At 35.0% G+C, this 14189-nt stretch overlaps 1 protein-coding gene across 1 annotated transcript in view; it reads right to left on the bottom strand.

The window, feature by feature from the left end:
• Positions 1–725: 725 nt before the first annotated feature.
• LOC143239467 (uncharacterized) overlaps positions 726–14189 on the bottom strand; it is a 386069-nt gene continuing 372605 nt past the window's right edge. Inside the window, exons 4-5 of the mRNA XM_076480554.1 lie at positions 3265–3354; positions 726–2411 (exon numbers count right to left, since the gene is read on the bottom strand). Coding sequence (XP_076336669.1) covers positions 3275–3354 — 80 coding nt within the window. The 3' untranslated portion in view covers positions 726–2411; positions 3265–3274. The remainder of the gene's footprint in view (positions 2412–3264; positions 3355–14189) is intronic.

The following is a 14189-nucleotide window of genomic DNA, read 5'->3' as shown; positions in this document are numbered from 1 at the left end:
TAATTTTCTAAATGCGTGTATTATTATTATTAGTCACAATCAGTGTTTAAAAACATAGTCCATGAGTTAAACTGTTGCTGATGTAATATCGTAATAAAGCACATTAACTGTATGCATTTTAAATATATGTTGTAAAATAAAATTCAAAAGTACATATCAAAGTATAGCGTGTCTCGTGAAATATGTTCACGGTTAACATACAGACGTTAAACTATTGATTATAAAACTACAGAAATCTTTCCTTGACGTGTGAATTATATTGTGTGAAAATGTTACCCATGAACAACAGAAGCCCCTCGTTCGTGAGAATCTTTCTACGGCACCAACTAGCACCCATTCCAGCTAGAAAAGTTTTTTCTTATCGGTTTACTAAGCCATTCATTTGAACTTTTATTACAATTATATAAAATATATATTTTAAGTTCTACGATTTTTCACCAGAGGGAAAACTTTGTTTCTTGTTCTTCACCATTACAAGCGCTGTAACCCCATTTTTAGCACACGTGAAATCCTTTGTATTACACGTATTCTAATAAACGTGTTAAACAAATTTATCTTGTATTGCCAGACTAGTTTGTGAACCAACTGTTTAAAATATGTTTACAATACATTTGTGACGTTACCAACACGAAAATTAAACAACTGCGTTTTAAAAAGGAATAATAGTCAAGATAAATGCTCATCATATTAAAAATCCGACTTTCTATCTCTTTCAACTTAATGAAATACAGGATTGTATAATTTATTATAGTTTGTAGGTTAAAAGGTTCAATTATAGTAAATTATGTTCGTGTTTTTTGTGTATAAGTTTTTTAAGATTATGACTGGAAATAGTAATGTATAAATATAATGTAGTTTAATGTCATTGCGATTGAACCAGATATTAAAATCATTTTTATTTGTTTGTTTTTTTTTCAGTATTGCCAGCTTATTGAGATTTCGATTTTTAACTTTTGGATTATCAAAAATAAAATAGATGTAATCCGCTTTATAATTATGAATATTTTATTACAATACATTTATAATGAGACACGTGAAACTCTTTAACATTTGAAACATACAGTTAACAAGTCTAAAACTATTCGAAAAAAAAATCGCACCTTTTGTAAAAACCTTAATTATTCTCCACACGCCACCTGGTGGATTAATGGTAAGTTACCAAATTTTCAGTGCTTATATCGGGAGGGTCGATTTTCAGAGCGCAGATAACCATCGTGTATATAGTTATGCTGATATAATATTCCTAGCATTTTTCATTTAAACAAACAATCGGTCACAAACGCTTACGAAATTGTGTTCAAAAACACTAACAACAGAACCTCGCGTAACAACAGTCTAGCATCTCTCCCTGTAATGACAATGTGCACAGTAACATCACTTGTGAAGTCTCCTACAACGACTTTTGCTTCCCTCTCTACAGTCGAAACTTGCGCAAAAAAACTCGACCAATCAGCCGCAAGACCTGATAAAAACAGTTGCATCTCTCTTAGCACTAATCGGGTGGACATAAGCACAATCAGTCACTCGTGAAACCTCCCACAACACCGTTACTTCCCTCTCCACATTTGTAATTTGGAGAAAAAAACTACCAGTTAATTGCAAAACGACCTATAAAAACGGTTTTTCTTCTCTTTCTACACTTGTAATTTAGAAGGTAAAACAACTAACCAGTCATAAAAAATTTTTCAACAAAGGTCTTACAATGCTCTACATCTACAATAAGTATAAAAACAGTACCTGTAAGCCAAAACACTGCCAAATTAGCAGAGAAACCTATTGCACTAATAATATTGGTAAAAAATAAACTAGTTCTAAAGTATAAGAAATGTGGACATAAAACATTGTCCGTTCGTAGTAAATAATACACGATGAAAAATGATGAAATGTCTTCTCTGAAAATACCGAGCTCTAACGAATCTTTAACGTTTCGTAGTGCACGAAAATAACAGTGGGCTCGTTAGAACGCGTTTACACTCATGGCAAAAACTTTTCGGTTATTATTTGATATCGAAGATTATTTGGTATTAGTTTTTCTAATAAACATTTAAGAAAAAAAGCATGTGATGATACTGAAAGAAAATATTACTACTTATGTAAAAACCTGTTGTTAGATGGTATTCTTACAACACACTTTATTATTGAAATTACACCATGGATTAATTTTCTGGTAACGTTTGTAATAAATAAATGCAACAGAAATCTTTTAACTTCTAGTATCTGGATTACATTTGCAATGAACATTTCCAGAAACTTGGTGACCGACAGTGTGTGTTCATTAAATCAATATGTTTTTGTGTCACGTAACTCCGTAATTCACGACTTCTATTTGCAACATTAAAACAATAGAAATATCCCAAACTCACAATGAATCTTCTAAAATACTGGTAGTTTAGAAATCCAACAGCAATAACCTGTAACGTAAAACAGAATATCTTAATATTTCTTCCAAGTAACTATAAGCTTTGTATATGCATTGTACTACCAAATATCCGTTTAAGTTAATATACTGAAAAACATAAGTAATAACTTTGTTTTACACAATAAACTGTTTTCTTAATTTTTTGAATTTGTTTTACTTTAACACCTACACTGTAAGATTGCGTTTATTTAAAGGTAAAGTATGCTCTGTTGGCTAATCTGGAAATCCTATTTAAATCGTGTAATCGATGTTTGCAGAAATGTGTATTTATTTAGCAGAAGGAAGTTAAACTGTATCTTAGAGCTCTAATAATACAGACTATGTTTAGACTACGAACTAAATACGAAATTAATAGGTTTGTGAGAGGTTGTTCATTTGTGATATTAAGATTATTGGTGAGCGTTGGATTCGTTAAACGCGAAACTTGAATAAGCAAAAACTTTATTTTTATCATTTAATCGTCTGGACTTTAAATTTTTTAACGAATTTTTCAAAAGAACTATCCAAACAATTACAACAACAAGAACTTATTATATTGCTTTAAAATCAGACTGCAGAATTATCCTACTATTTTAGCTTCAGTTGCTAGCTTTATAAACACTGTGGAATTAGAATTTATCTAACCTATTATTCTAAAAAGAACCAGACATGATATAGACAGTTTAATTTAGTAGATTCAGTCAAGTATAACCTACAAAATAGTAAGATGGCTTAAAGAATGGATTACCATTCGGATAATACCGTCGTGTGTGTAATGTCTGTGACATTTTTCCAAGGATATGTATATATCTAGATAATTTATGGTGATGTAAAAGCATAGTTAAATGCGTATTAATATATCATACCTGTATGTCTTCACAGTAAGAAGACCACACTGAGATAGGTCAAGTACAAAGACAACGAAACCTGCAAGTTGTTACCTGATGAAAAACCACCTGGAACATTGAAATATTTTGTTATGCTCAAAGTTTATAGAACTTTTTGAATTAAATATACGTGTTTAATTTTTAACAACATGCAGCAAATATCCACGTGACGTACGTTACCTTAATTTGTAAGTATAAGTAACTATTTGTTAAAATCATATTTTGCATATTAACAACAGATAAGTATTGCAACTTCGATACAAAGAAAAACCGAAAATATTTACTGCAGTATAAGAACTGTAATAGTTTATATTACACAGAAATGTAATACTTATTTTACCGACCCATTGTTTAGCTGATCTTTAAGTTGTGATGTAAACATGACAGTACTAGTACGTATAAATTATTTGTCAATAGTTTAACAAGGAATTGCCCTCTAGTGGTTAAATAGTAAGGATGAAGGCTTATGACGCTAAAAATCACATTGATACACGAGATGGGGGTATTATGCTCAGCAACAAACAAACAAATGCAGCATCGTGTTTTCATTTGGTTCCGGTTTAGAACAAAGCTACACAACGTTTCCAGTTACATAAAAATGAACATTCGATGGACTTCGGGAAACAAATAACTTATAATGATATATTTTCCACGACCTTTAAACAGAGGCTGATTCGAATATAACACAAGCAGTGCTTTCCCTAAATGATTTTATTCTGTGTGGAAAGCACAGAACCAATAAAAATGTACCTCAGAACGGCTGAGATCAAAAATCGATTTCTACGTTCCAAACTCGCTTTGAAGCTGTTGGAAGTGTACAGTACTATTAACAGTATAACCTGAAAACTACAGAAAAGTTGCTTCCTCTGGTGTTTATGTTGGCCTTACACATGTAAACAAAGTTATCAAAAATTGAATATTACAGACAGATCCAGGTGTAGACTTTGGGATTAGCGGGCTTTTGAGTTCACGAAACCAAAGAATGAAGCAGAAAATGTTTACCGTTTCGTTGTAACTAACATTCAGGACCATGTTAAAGGTGGGGCAGAAGGAACGGCTGCACCATTTGGAGTCGCGAAAGAAAAGAATTTTTAAATTTTTTATGCACTGTACGATTTTTATTTATTAGTATGGAGAGGTAAATGGTATTCTTGAGTTCTAACTAACATTAAAATAATCTTATATTTGTAAAATATTTCAAAAGCTCCATTCTCAAGCATGTCATCTAATATAAATAATCTTGAAAATATTAGATACTTACTGTATTCAAAAACTTTAAGTATGTAAAATGCAAACTGTGCCAAAGCTAATATACATATATATCCTTATACTTACAATGAAATATGGTTTCGACTCACTGTGCAGTAAATATTCACAATGTAAAATGTAACCAAATAGTTATAATAAATGTTAGTAAGATGTAACTTGTTCTAAACGTAAATCTCCGGTTACTTTGATAAACAACAAGTATTTCTGATTATTTCAAGGGATAAATGTAAAAATTACATAAACAGTTTATAGGCATCAGAAATGCTCGAAGGTTAATTTATTTAGTTTATCTGGCTCGAGACACGATATCAGATTACACGTGCCTTACGCAGATTTCCTCCTAAAGAAAACTAAAACCGACGATCAAAATCGTTAACGAGGGCGTTCTCATTAACGAACAGTCGTTGATTCTCGTAGCGCGTCTTTGACAGCCTTTTTATTTATCGTAAATGACAAAAGCAGTTGACAAAGTCATTAGTTTTCAACAAGAATCAGGAGCTAACCGGATGAGAAGACTACTTCAGTAATTAAAGTCGTACCAAAGGGTGAACGTTCAGTTCTTTCATTAAGCTTGAATATTTACAGGAAAGATAATAAAGAGAAAGAAACACTGAACTTAAGTTGATTTCATTAGTTTTAAAGAAGGGCCTTTGTTCTCTTTTAAATGGCTTGAGTTGCTATTAATTTTTACTTAAAACTTCTTAAAAATGTAATTAACGTTCGATTGTTAACTCACTTCATTAGTTTTAGCGCGATGTTCTAACTAAAACGGTCATGCCTCTATCCTGTTTTCATTACACTGAGCAAACCTGTTGTTTGATTCCACTATACTGACCATACCTGTTGTCTGTTTCCACTACACCGATCGTGCCTGTTGCCTGTTTTTATTATAGTGAGAATAGGTTTCCCTTTCTTCCTACTTGAAGACTTAGCATGACCAGGTGGTTAAGGCACTCGACTCGTAATCTGAAGGACGCAGGTTCGAATCCCCGCCAAACCAAACATGCTCGCCGCTTCAGTCGTGGGGGCGTTATAATGTGACGGTCAATCCCACTATTCGTTGGTAAAAGTGTAGCTCAAGAGTTGGCGGTGTTTGGTGATGACTAGCTGCCTTTCCTCAAATCATACACTGCTAAATTATGGACAGCTAACGCAGATAGTCCTTACCTTTGCAAGAAATTCCAAACAAACCAAAACTTCGTACCTGACGAGTTATAACTCAATTCATGATACAATAATCGTTTTAGCTGTATAATTGATACTAGAATCACAATAGCTATCATCTTCGCATTACAATAATTCTATACCTAGCTTGTTTCTATGGAAATTATTACACCTATACTAGATTCTTTTTGAAGACACTGTAGCTCTAAGATTTCTATCAAAATAACTGTAGCTCTATTTCGCTCCTATTGTCATCATGACAGTTTTATATTGTTCGCGATAGCAGTATAACACCTGTACTTTGTTCCTACTGAAATCATCATACCTGTACATTGTTCCGAATGAATTCATCACACCTGTACGTTGTTCCTACTGAAAATATCACACTTGTACTTTGTTTCTTCTGAAATCATCACACCTGTACTTTGTTCCTACTAAAATCATCACACTTGTACCTTGTTCCTACTGAAATCATCACACCTGTACTTTGTTTCTACTCAAATCATCACACCTGTACTTTGTTCCTACTGAAATCATCACACCTGTACATTGTTTCTACTGAAATCATCACACCTGTACCTTGTTCTACTAAAATCATCACACTTGTACCTTGTTCCTACTGAAATCATCACAACTGTACTTTGTTTATACTGAAATCATCACACCTGTACTTTGTTCCGACTGAAATCATCACACCTGTACATTGTTTCTACTGAAATCATCACACCTGTACTTTGTTCCGACTGAAATAATCACACCTGTACATTGTTGCTACTGAAATCATCACACCTGTACTTTGTTCCTACTGAAATCATCACACTTGTACCTTATTCCTACTGAAATCATAACACCTGTACTTTGTATCTACTGAAATTATCACACCTGTACTGTGTTCCTACTAAAATCATCACACGTGTACTTTGTTCCTACTGAAATCATCACACCTGTACATTGCTTTTTCTGAAATCATCACACCTGTAGGTTGTTCCTGCTGAAATCATCACACATGTACTTTGTTCCTACTGAAATCATTACACCTCTAATTTGTTCCTGCTGAAATCATTACACCTGTACGTTGTTCCTCCTGAAATCATCAAACTTTTACATTGTTCCTTTTGAAATCATCACACATGTACGTTGTTCCTGCTGAAATCATCACACTTATACCTTCTTATTCCTGAAATCATCACACTTGTACCTTGTTCCTGCTCAGATCATTACACCAATACGTTGTTCTTGCTGAAATAATCACACTTGTACTTTGTTCCTGCTGAGATCATCACACCTGTACGTTGTTCCAGGTGAAATCATTACACCTGTACCTTGTTCCTGCTGAAATAATTTCACCTGTACGTTGTTCCTGGTGAAATTATCAAACTTATACTTTCTTCCTTCAGAGATCATTACACCTCTACACTGTTCCTCCTGAAATCATCACACATATACCTTGTTCCTACAGAAATCATGACACCAGTACTTTGTTCCTTCTGAGATCATTACACTAGTACGTTGTTCTTACTGAAATCACTACACCTGTACGTTGTTCCTCCTGAAATCATCACACTTGTACCTTGTTCCTCCTCAAATCATCACACATATACCTTGTTCCTATTGAAATCATCACACCTGTACCTTGTTCCTGCTAAAATAATCACACCTGTACTTTGTTCCTACTGAAATCATCACACCTGTACGTTGTTCCTGCTGAAATAATCACACCTGTACATTATTTCTTCTGAAATCATCACACCTGTAGGTTGTTCCTGCTGAAATCATCACACCTGTACCTTGTTCCTACTGAAAACATCACACCTCTACATTGTTCCTACTGAAATATTCACAATTGTACCTTGTTCCTACGAAAATAATTACGCCTGTATATTATTCCTACTGAAATCATCACACCTGTACTTTGTTCCTGCTGAAATCGTTACACCTGTACGTTGTTCCTCCTGAAATCATCACAAGTATACATTGTTCCTCCTGAGATCATTACACCTATTCGTTGTTCTTGCTGACATAATCACAGTTGTACTATGTTCATGCTGAGATCATCACACCTGTGCGTTGTTCCAGCTGAAATCATTACACCTGTACCTTGATCCTGCTGAAATAATCACACTTGTACCTTGTTCCTACTGAAATCATCACACCTGTACTTTGTTCCTGATGAGATCATTACAACTGTACGTTTTTCCTACTGAAATCATCACACTTTTACCTTCTTCCTGCTGAAATATATACGCCTGTACATTGTTCCTACTGAAATCAGCGCACTTGAACCTTGTTCCCACTGAAATCATCACACCTGTACATTGTTCCTTCTAAAATCACCACACTTGTACCTTGTTCCTGCTGAAATATATACGCTTGTACATTTTTCCTACTGAAATCAACACACATGTATTTTGTTCCTACTGAAATCATTACACCTGTACTTTGTTCCAACTGAAATCATTACACCTGTACTTTGTTCCTACTGAAATCATCACACTTGTACCTTATTCCTACTGAAATCTCTACACCTGTACGTTGTTCCGACTGAAATCACAACACCTGTACATTGTTCCTACTGAAATCATCTCACCTGTACCTTGTTCTACTGAAATCATCATACCTGTACGTTGTTCCTGCTGAAATCATCACACTTGTACCTTCTTATTCCTAAAATCATCACACTTGTACCTTGTTCTTCCTGAATTCATAACACATATACCTTGTTCCTGCTGAGATCATTACACCTGTACCTTGTTCCTGCTGAAATAATTTCATATGTACGTTGTTACTGGTGAAATTATCAAACTTGTACTTTCTTCCTTCTGAGATCATTACACCTGTACACTGTTTCTGCTGAAATAATCACACTTGTACCTTGTTCCTCCTGAAATCATCACACGTATACCTTGTTCCTACTGAAATCATCACACCAGTACTTTGTTCCTTCTGAGATCATTATACCTGTACGTTGTTCTTAGTGAAATCACTACACCTGTACGTTGTTCCTCCTGAAATCATCACACATATACCTTGTTCCTACTGAAATCATCACACCTGTACATTGTCCCTCCTAAAATCATCACACCAGTACTTTGTTCCTAAGGAAATCATCACACCCGTACATTGTTCACATTGAAATCATAACACCTGTACCTTGTTCCTGCTAAAATCATCACACCTGTATATTGTTCCTACTGAAATCATAACACCTGTACTTTGTTGCTACTGAAATCATTACACCTGCACGTTGTTCCTCCTGAAATCATCACACTTAGACCTTGTTCCTTCTGAAATCATCACATCTGTACGTTGTTCCTGCTGAAATCATCACACTTGTACCTTGTTCCTCCTGAAATCATCACACTTGTACCTTGTTCCTCCTGAAATCATCACAAATAAACATTGTTCCAGCTGAGATCGTTACACCTATTCGATGTTCTTGCTGAAATAATCACACTTGTACTATGTTCCTGCTGAGATCATCACACCTATGCGTTCTTCTAGCTGAAATAATTACACCTGTACCTTGATCCTCCTGAAATCATCACACGTATACCTTGTTCCTACTGAAATCATCACACCTGTACTTTGTTCCTGCTGAGATCATCACACGTATACCTTCTTCCTACTGAAATCATCACACTTGTACCTTGTTCCTCCTGAAATCATCACACCAGTACTTTATAACTAAGGAAATAATCACACCTATACATTGTTCCCATTGAAATTATCACACCTGTACGTTCTTGCTGCAGAAATCATCACACCTGTACTTTGTTCCTACTGAAATCATTACACTTGAACTTTCTTTCTACTGGAATCATCACACTTGTACCTTGTTCCTACTGAAATAATTACGCTTGTACATTTTTCCTACTGAAATCATCACACCTGTATTTTGTTCCAACTGAAATAATTACACCTGTACTTTGTTCCTGCTGAAATCATAACACTTTTCACTTATTCCTCCTGAAATCATCACACTTGTACCTTGTTCCTACTAAAATAATTACGCCTGTACATTGTTCCTACTAAAATCATCACACATGAACATTGTTCCTACTGATAGCATCACACATGTACATTGTTCGTCCTGAAATCATCACACCAGTACTTTGTTACTAAGGAAATAATCACACCTATACATTGTTCCTATTGAAATCATCACACCTGTACGTTGTTGCTGCAGAAATCATCACACCTGTACTTTGTTCCTACTGAAATCATCAAACTTGTACGTTGTTTCTACTGGAATAATCACACCTGTACGTTGTTCCTGAGGAAATAAACACACCAGTACATTGTTCCTACTGAAATCATTACACTTCTACATTGTTCCTACTGAAATCATCACACTTTTACCTTGTTTCTACTGAAATCATCATACCTCTATATTGTTTCTGCTGAAATCATCACACTTGTACATGGTTTCTAATGAAATCATCACACTTCTACGTTGTTCCAATTGGAATCATAACACCTCTACTTTGTTCCTACTGAAACCATCACACCTGTACATTGTTCCTACCGAAATCATCATACCTGTACGTTGTTCCTGCTAAAATAATAACACCTGTACTTTGTTTCTACTGAAATCATCACACATCCACTTTGATTCTACTGAAATCATCACACCTGTACTTTGTTCCAACTGAAATCATCACACCTGTACATTGTTCCGACTGAAATCATCACACTTGTAACTTCTTCCTACTAAACCTACTGAAATATTCGCAGATGTACTTTGTTCCTAATGAAATCATCACACCTGTACATTGTTGCTACTGAAATCATCACACTTGTACTTTGTTTCTACTGAAATAATTACGCCTGTACATTGTTCCTACTGAAATCATAACACTTGTACATTGTTCCTACTGAAATCATCACACTTGTACCCTGTTTCTACTGAAATCATAACACTTGTACCTTGTTCCTACTGAAATAAATACGCTTGTACATTGTTCCTACTGATATCATCACACCTGTTCATTGTTCTACTGAAATCATCACACCTGTACATTGTTCCTTCTAAAATCATCACACTTGTACCTTGTTTCTGCTGAAATATATACGCGTGTACATTGTTCCTACTGAAATATTCACACTTGTACTTTGTTCCAACTAAATTAACATCACACCTGTACTTTGTTCCTACCAAAATCGTCACACTTTTACCTTGTTCCTACTGAAATTATCACACCTATATTTTGATCCTAGTGAAATCATCACACCTGTAATTTGTTCCTACTGAAATCGTCACACTTTCACCTTGTTCCTACTGAAATCATCACATTTGTATCTTGTTCATACTGAAATCATCACACGTATACCTTGTTTCTACTGAAATCATCACACCTAGGCTTTGTTCCTACTGAAATCATCACACCTGTACTGTGTTCCAACTGAAAGCATCACACCTGTACATTGTTCCTTCTGAAACATTCACACTTGTACTTTTTCTACTAAAATCATCACACCTGTACTTTGTTCCTACTGAAATCATTACACCTGTACTTTGTTCCTGCTGAAATCATAACACTTTTCACTTATTCCTCCTGAAATCATCACAGTTGTACCTTGTTCCTAATAAAATAATTACGCCTGTACATTGTTCCTACTAAAATCATCACACATGTACTTTGTTTCTACTGAAATCATCACACCTATACATTTTTCCTACTGAAATCATCACACATGTACATTGTTCCTCCTGAAATCATCACACTTGTACCTTGTTCCTCCTGAAATCATCACACCAGTACTTTGTTCCTAAGGAAATAATCACACCTATACATTGTTCCTATTGAAATCATCACACCTGTACGTTGTTCCTGCAGAAATCATCACACCTGTACTTTGTTCCTACTCAAATCATCACACTTGTACTTTGTTCCTACTGAAATCATCTCACCTGAACCTTGTTCTACTGAAATCATCACACCTCTATATTGTTTCTCCTTAAATCATCACATTTGTACATTGTTTCTAATGAAATCATCACACTTGTACGTTGTTCCTACTGGAATCATAACATCTGTACTTTGTTCCTACTGAAACCATCACACCTGTACATTGTTCCTACGGAAATCATCATACCTGTACTTTGTTCCTGCTGAAATCATAACACCTGTACTTTGTTTCTACTGAAATCATCACACCTGCACTTTGTTTCTACTGAAATCATCACACGTATACCTTCTTCCTACTGAAATCATCACACTTGTACCTTGTTCCTCCTGAAATCATCACACCAGTACTTTATAACTAAGGAAATAATCACACCTATACATTGTTCCTCCTGAAATCATCACACTTGTACCTTGTTCCTCCTGAAATCATCACAAATAAACATTGTTCCAGCTGAGATCGTTACACCTATTCGATGTTCTTGCTGAAATAATCACACTTGTACTATGTTCCTGCTGAGATCATCACACCTATGCGTTCTTCTAGCTGAAATAATTACACCTGTACCTTGATCCTCCTGAAATCATCACACGTATACCTTGTTCCTACTGAAATCATCACACCTGTACTTTGTTCCTGCTGAGATCATCACACGTATACCTTCTTCCTACTGAAATCATCACACTTGTACCTTGTTCCTCCTGAAATCATCACACCAGTACTTTATAACTAAGGAAATAATCACACCTATACATTGTTCCCATTGAAATTATCACACCTGTACGTTCTTGCTGCAGAAATCATCACACTTGTACCTTGTTCCTACTGAAATAATTACGCTTGTACATTTTTCCTACTGAAATCATCACACCTGTATTTTGTTCCAACTGAAATAATTACACCTGTACTTTGTTCCTGCTGAAATCATAACACTTTTCACTTATTCCTCCTGAAATCATCACACTTGTACCTTGTTCCTACTAAAATAATTACGCCTGTACATTGTTCCTACTAAAATCATCACACATGAACATTGTTCCTACTGATAGCATCACACATGTACATTGTTCGTCCTGAAATCATCACACCAGTACTTTGTTACTAAGGAAATAATCACACCTATACATTGTTCCTATTGAAATCATCACACCTGTACGTTGTTGCTGCAGAAATCATCACACCTGTACTTTGTTCCTACTGAAATCATCAAACTTGTACGTTGTTTCTACTGGAATAATCACACCTGTACGTTGTTCCTGAGGAAATAAACACACCAGTACATTGTTCCTACTGAAATCATTACACTTCTACATTGTTCCTACTGAAATCATCACACTTTTACCTTGTTTCTACTGAAATCATCATACCTCTATATTGTTTCTGCTGAAATCATCACACTTGTACATGGTTTCTAATGAAATCATCACACTTCTACGTTGTTCCAATTGGAATCATAACACCTCTACTTTGTTCCTACTGAAACCATCACACCTGTACATTGTTCCTACCGAAATCATCATACCTGTACGTTGTTCCTGCTAAAATAATAACACCTGTACTTTGTTTCTACTGAAATCATCACACATCCACTTTGATTCTACTGAAATCATCACACCTGTACTTTGTTCCAACTGAAATCATCACACCTGTACATTGTTCCGACTGAAATCATCACACTTGTAACTTCTTCCTACTAAACCTACTGAAATATTCGCAGATGTACTTTGTTCCTAATGAAATCATCACACCTGTACATTGTTGCTACTGAAATCATCACACTTGTACTTTGTTTCTACTGAAATAATTACGCCTGTACATTGTTCCTACTGAAATCATAACACTTGTACATTGTTCCTACTGAAATCATCACACTTGTACCCTGTTTCTACTGAAATCATAACACTTGTACCTTGTTCCTACTGAAATAAATACGCTTGTACATTGTTCCTACTGATATCATCACACCTGTTCATTGTTCTACTGAAATCATCACACCTGTACATTGTTCCTTCTAAAATCATCACACTTGTACCTTGTTTCTGCTGAAATATATACGCGTGTACATTGTTCCTACTGAAATATTCACACTTGTACTTTGTTCCAACTAAATTAACATCACACCTGTACTTTGTTCCTACCAAAATCGTCACACTTTTACCTTGTTCCTACTGAAATTATCACACCTATATTTTGATCCTAGTGAAATCATCACACCTGTAATTTGTTCCTACTGAAATCGTCACACTTTCACCTTGTTCCTACTGAAATCATCACATTTGTATCTTGTTCATACTGAAATCATCACACGTATACCTTGTTTCTACTGAAATCATCACACCTAGGCTTTGTTCCTACTGAAATCATCACACCTGTACTGTGTTCCAACTGAAAGCATCACACCTGTACATTGTTCCTTCTGAAACATTCACACTTGTACTTTTTCTACTAAAATCATCACACCTGTACTTTGTTCCTACTGAAATCATTACACCTGTACTTTGTTCCTGCTGAAATCATAACACTTTTCACTTATTCCTCCTGAAATCATCACAGTTGTACCTTGT

Source organism: Tachypleus tridentatus, chromosome 13 (genome assembly GCF_004210375.1).
Source record: "Tachypleus tridentatus isolate NWPU-2018 chromosome 13, ASM421037v1, whole genome shotgun sequence".
NCBI lineage: Eukaryota > Metazoa > Arthropoda > Merostomata > Xiphosura > Limulidae > Tachypleus > Tachypleus tridentatus.
The sequence above is the reverse complement of the archived record's forward strand: the minus strand, read 5'-3'. Positions and strand labels throughout refer to the sequence as shown.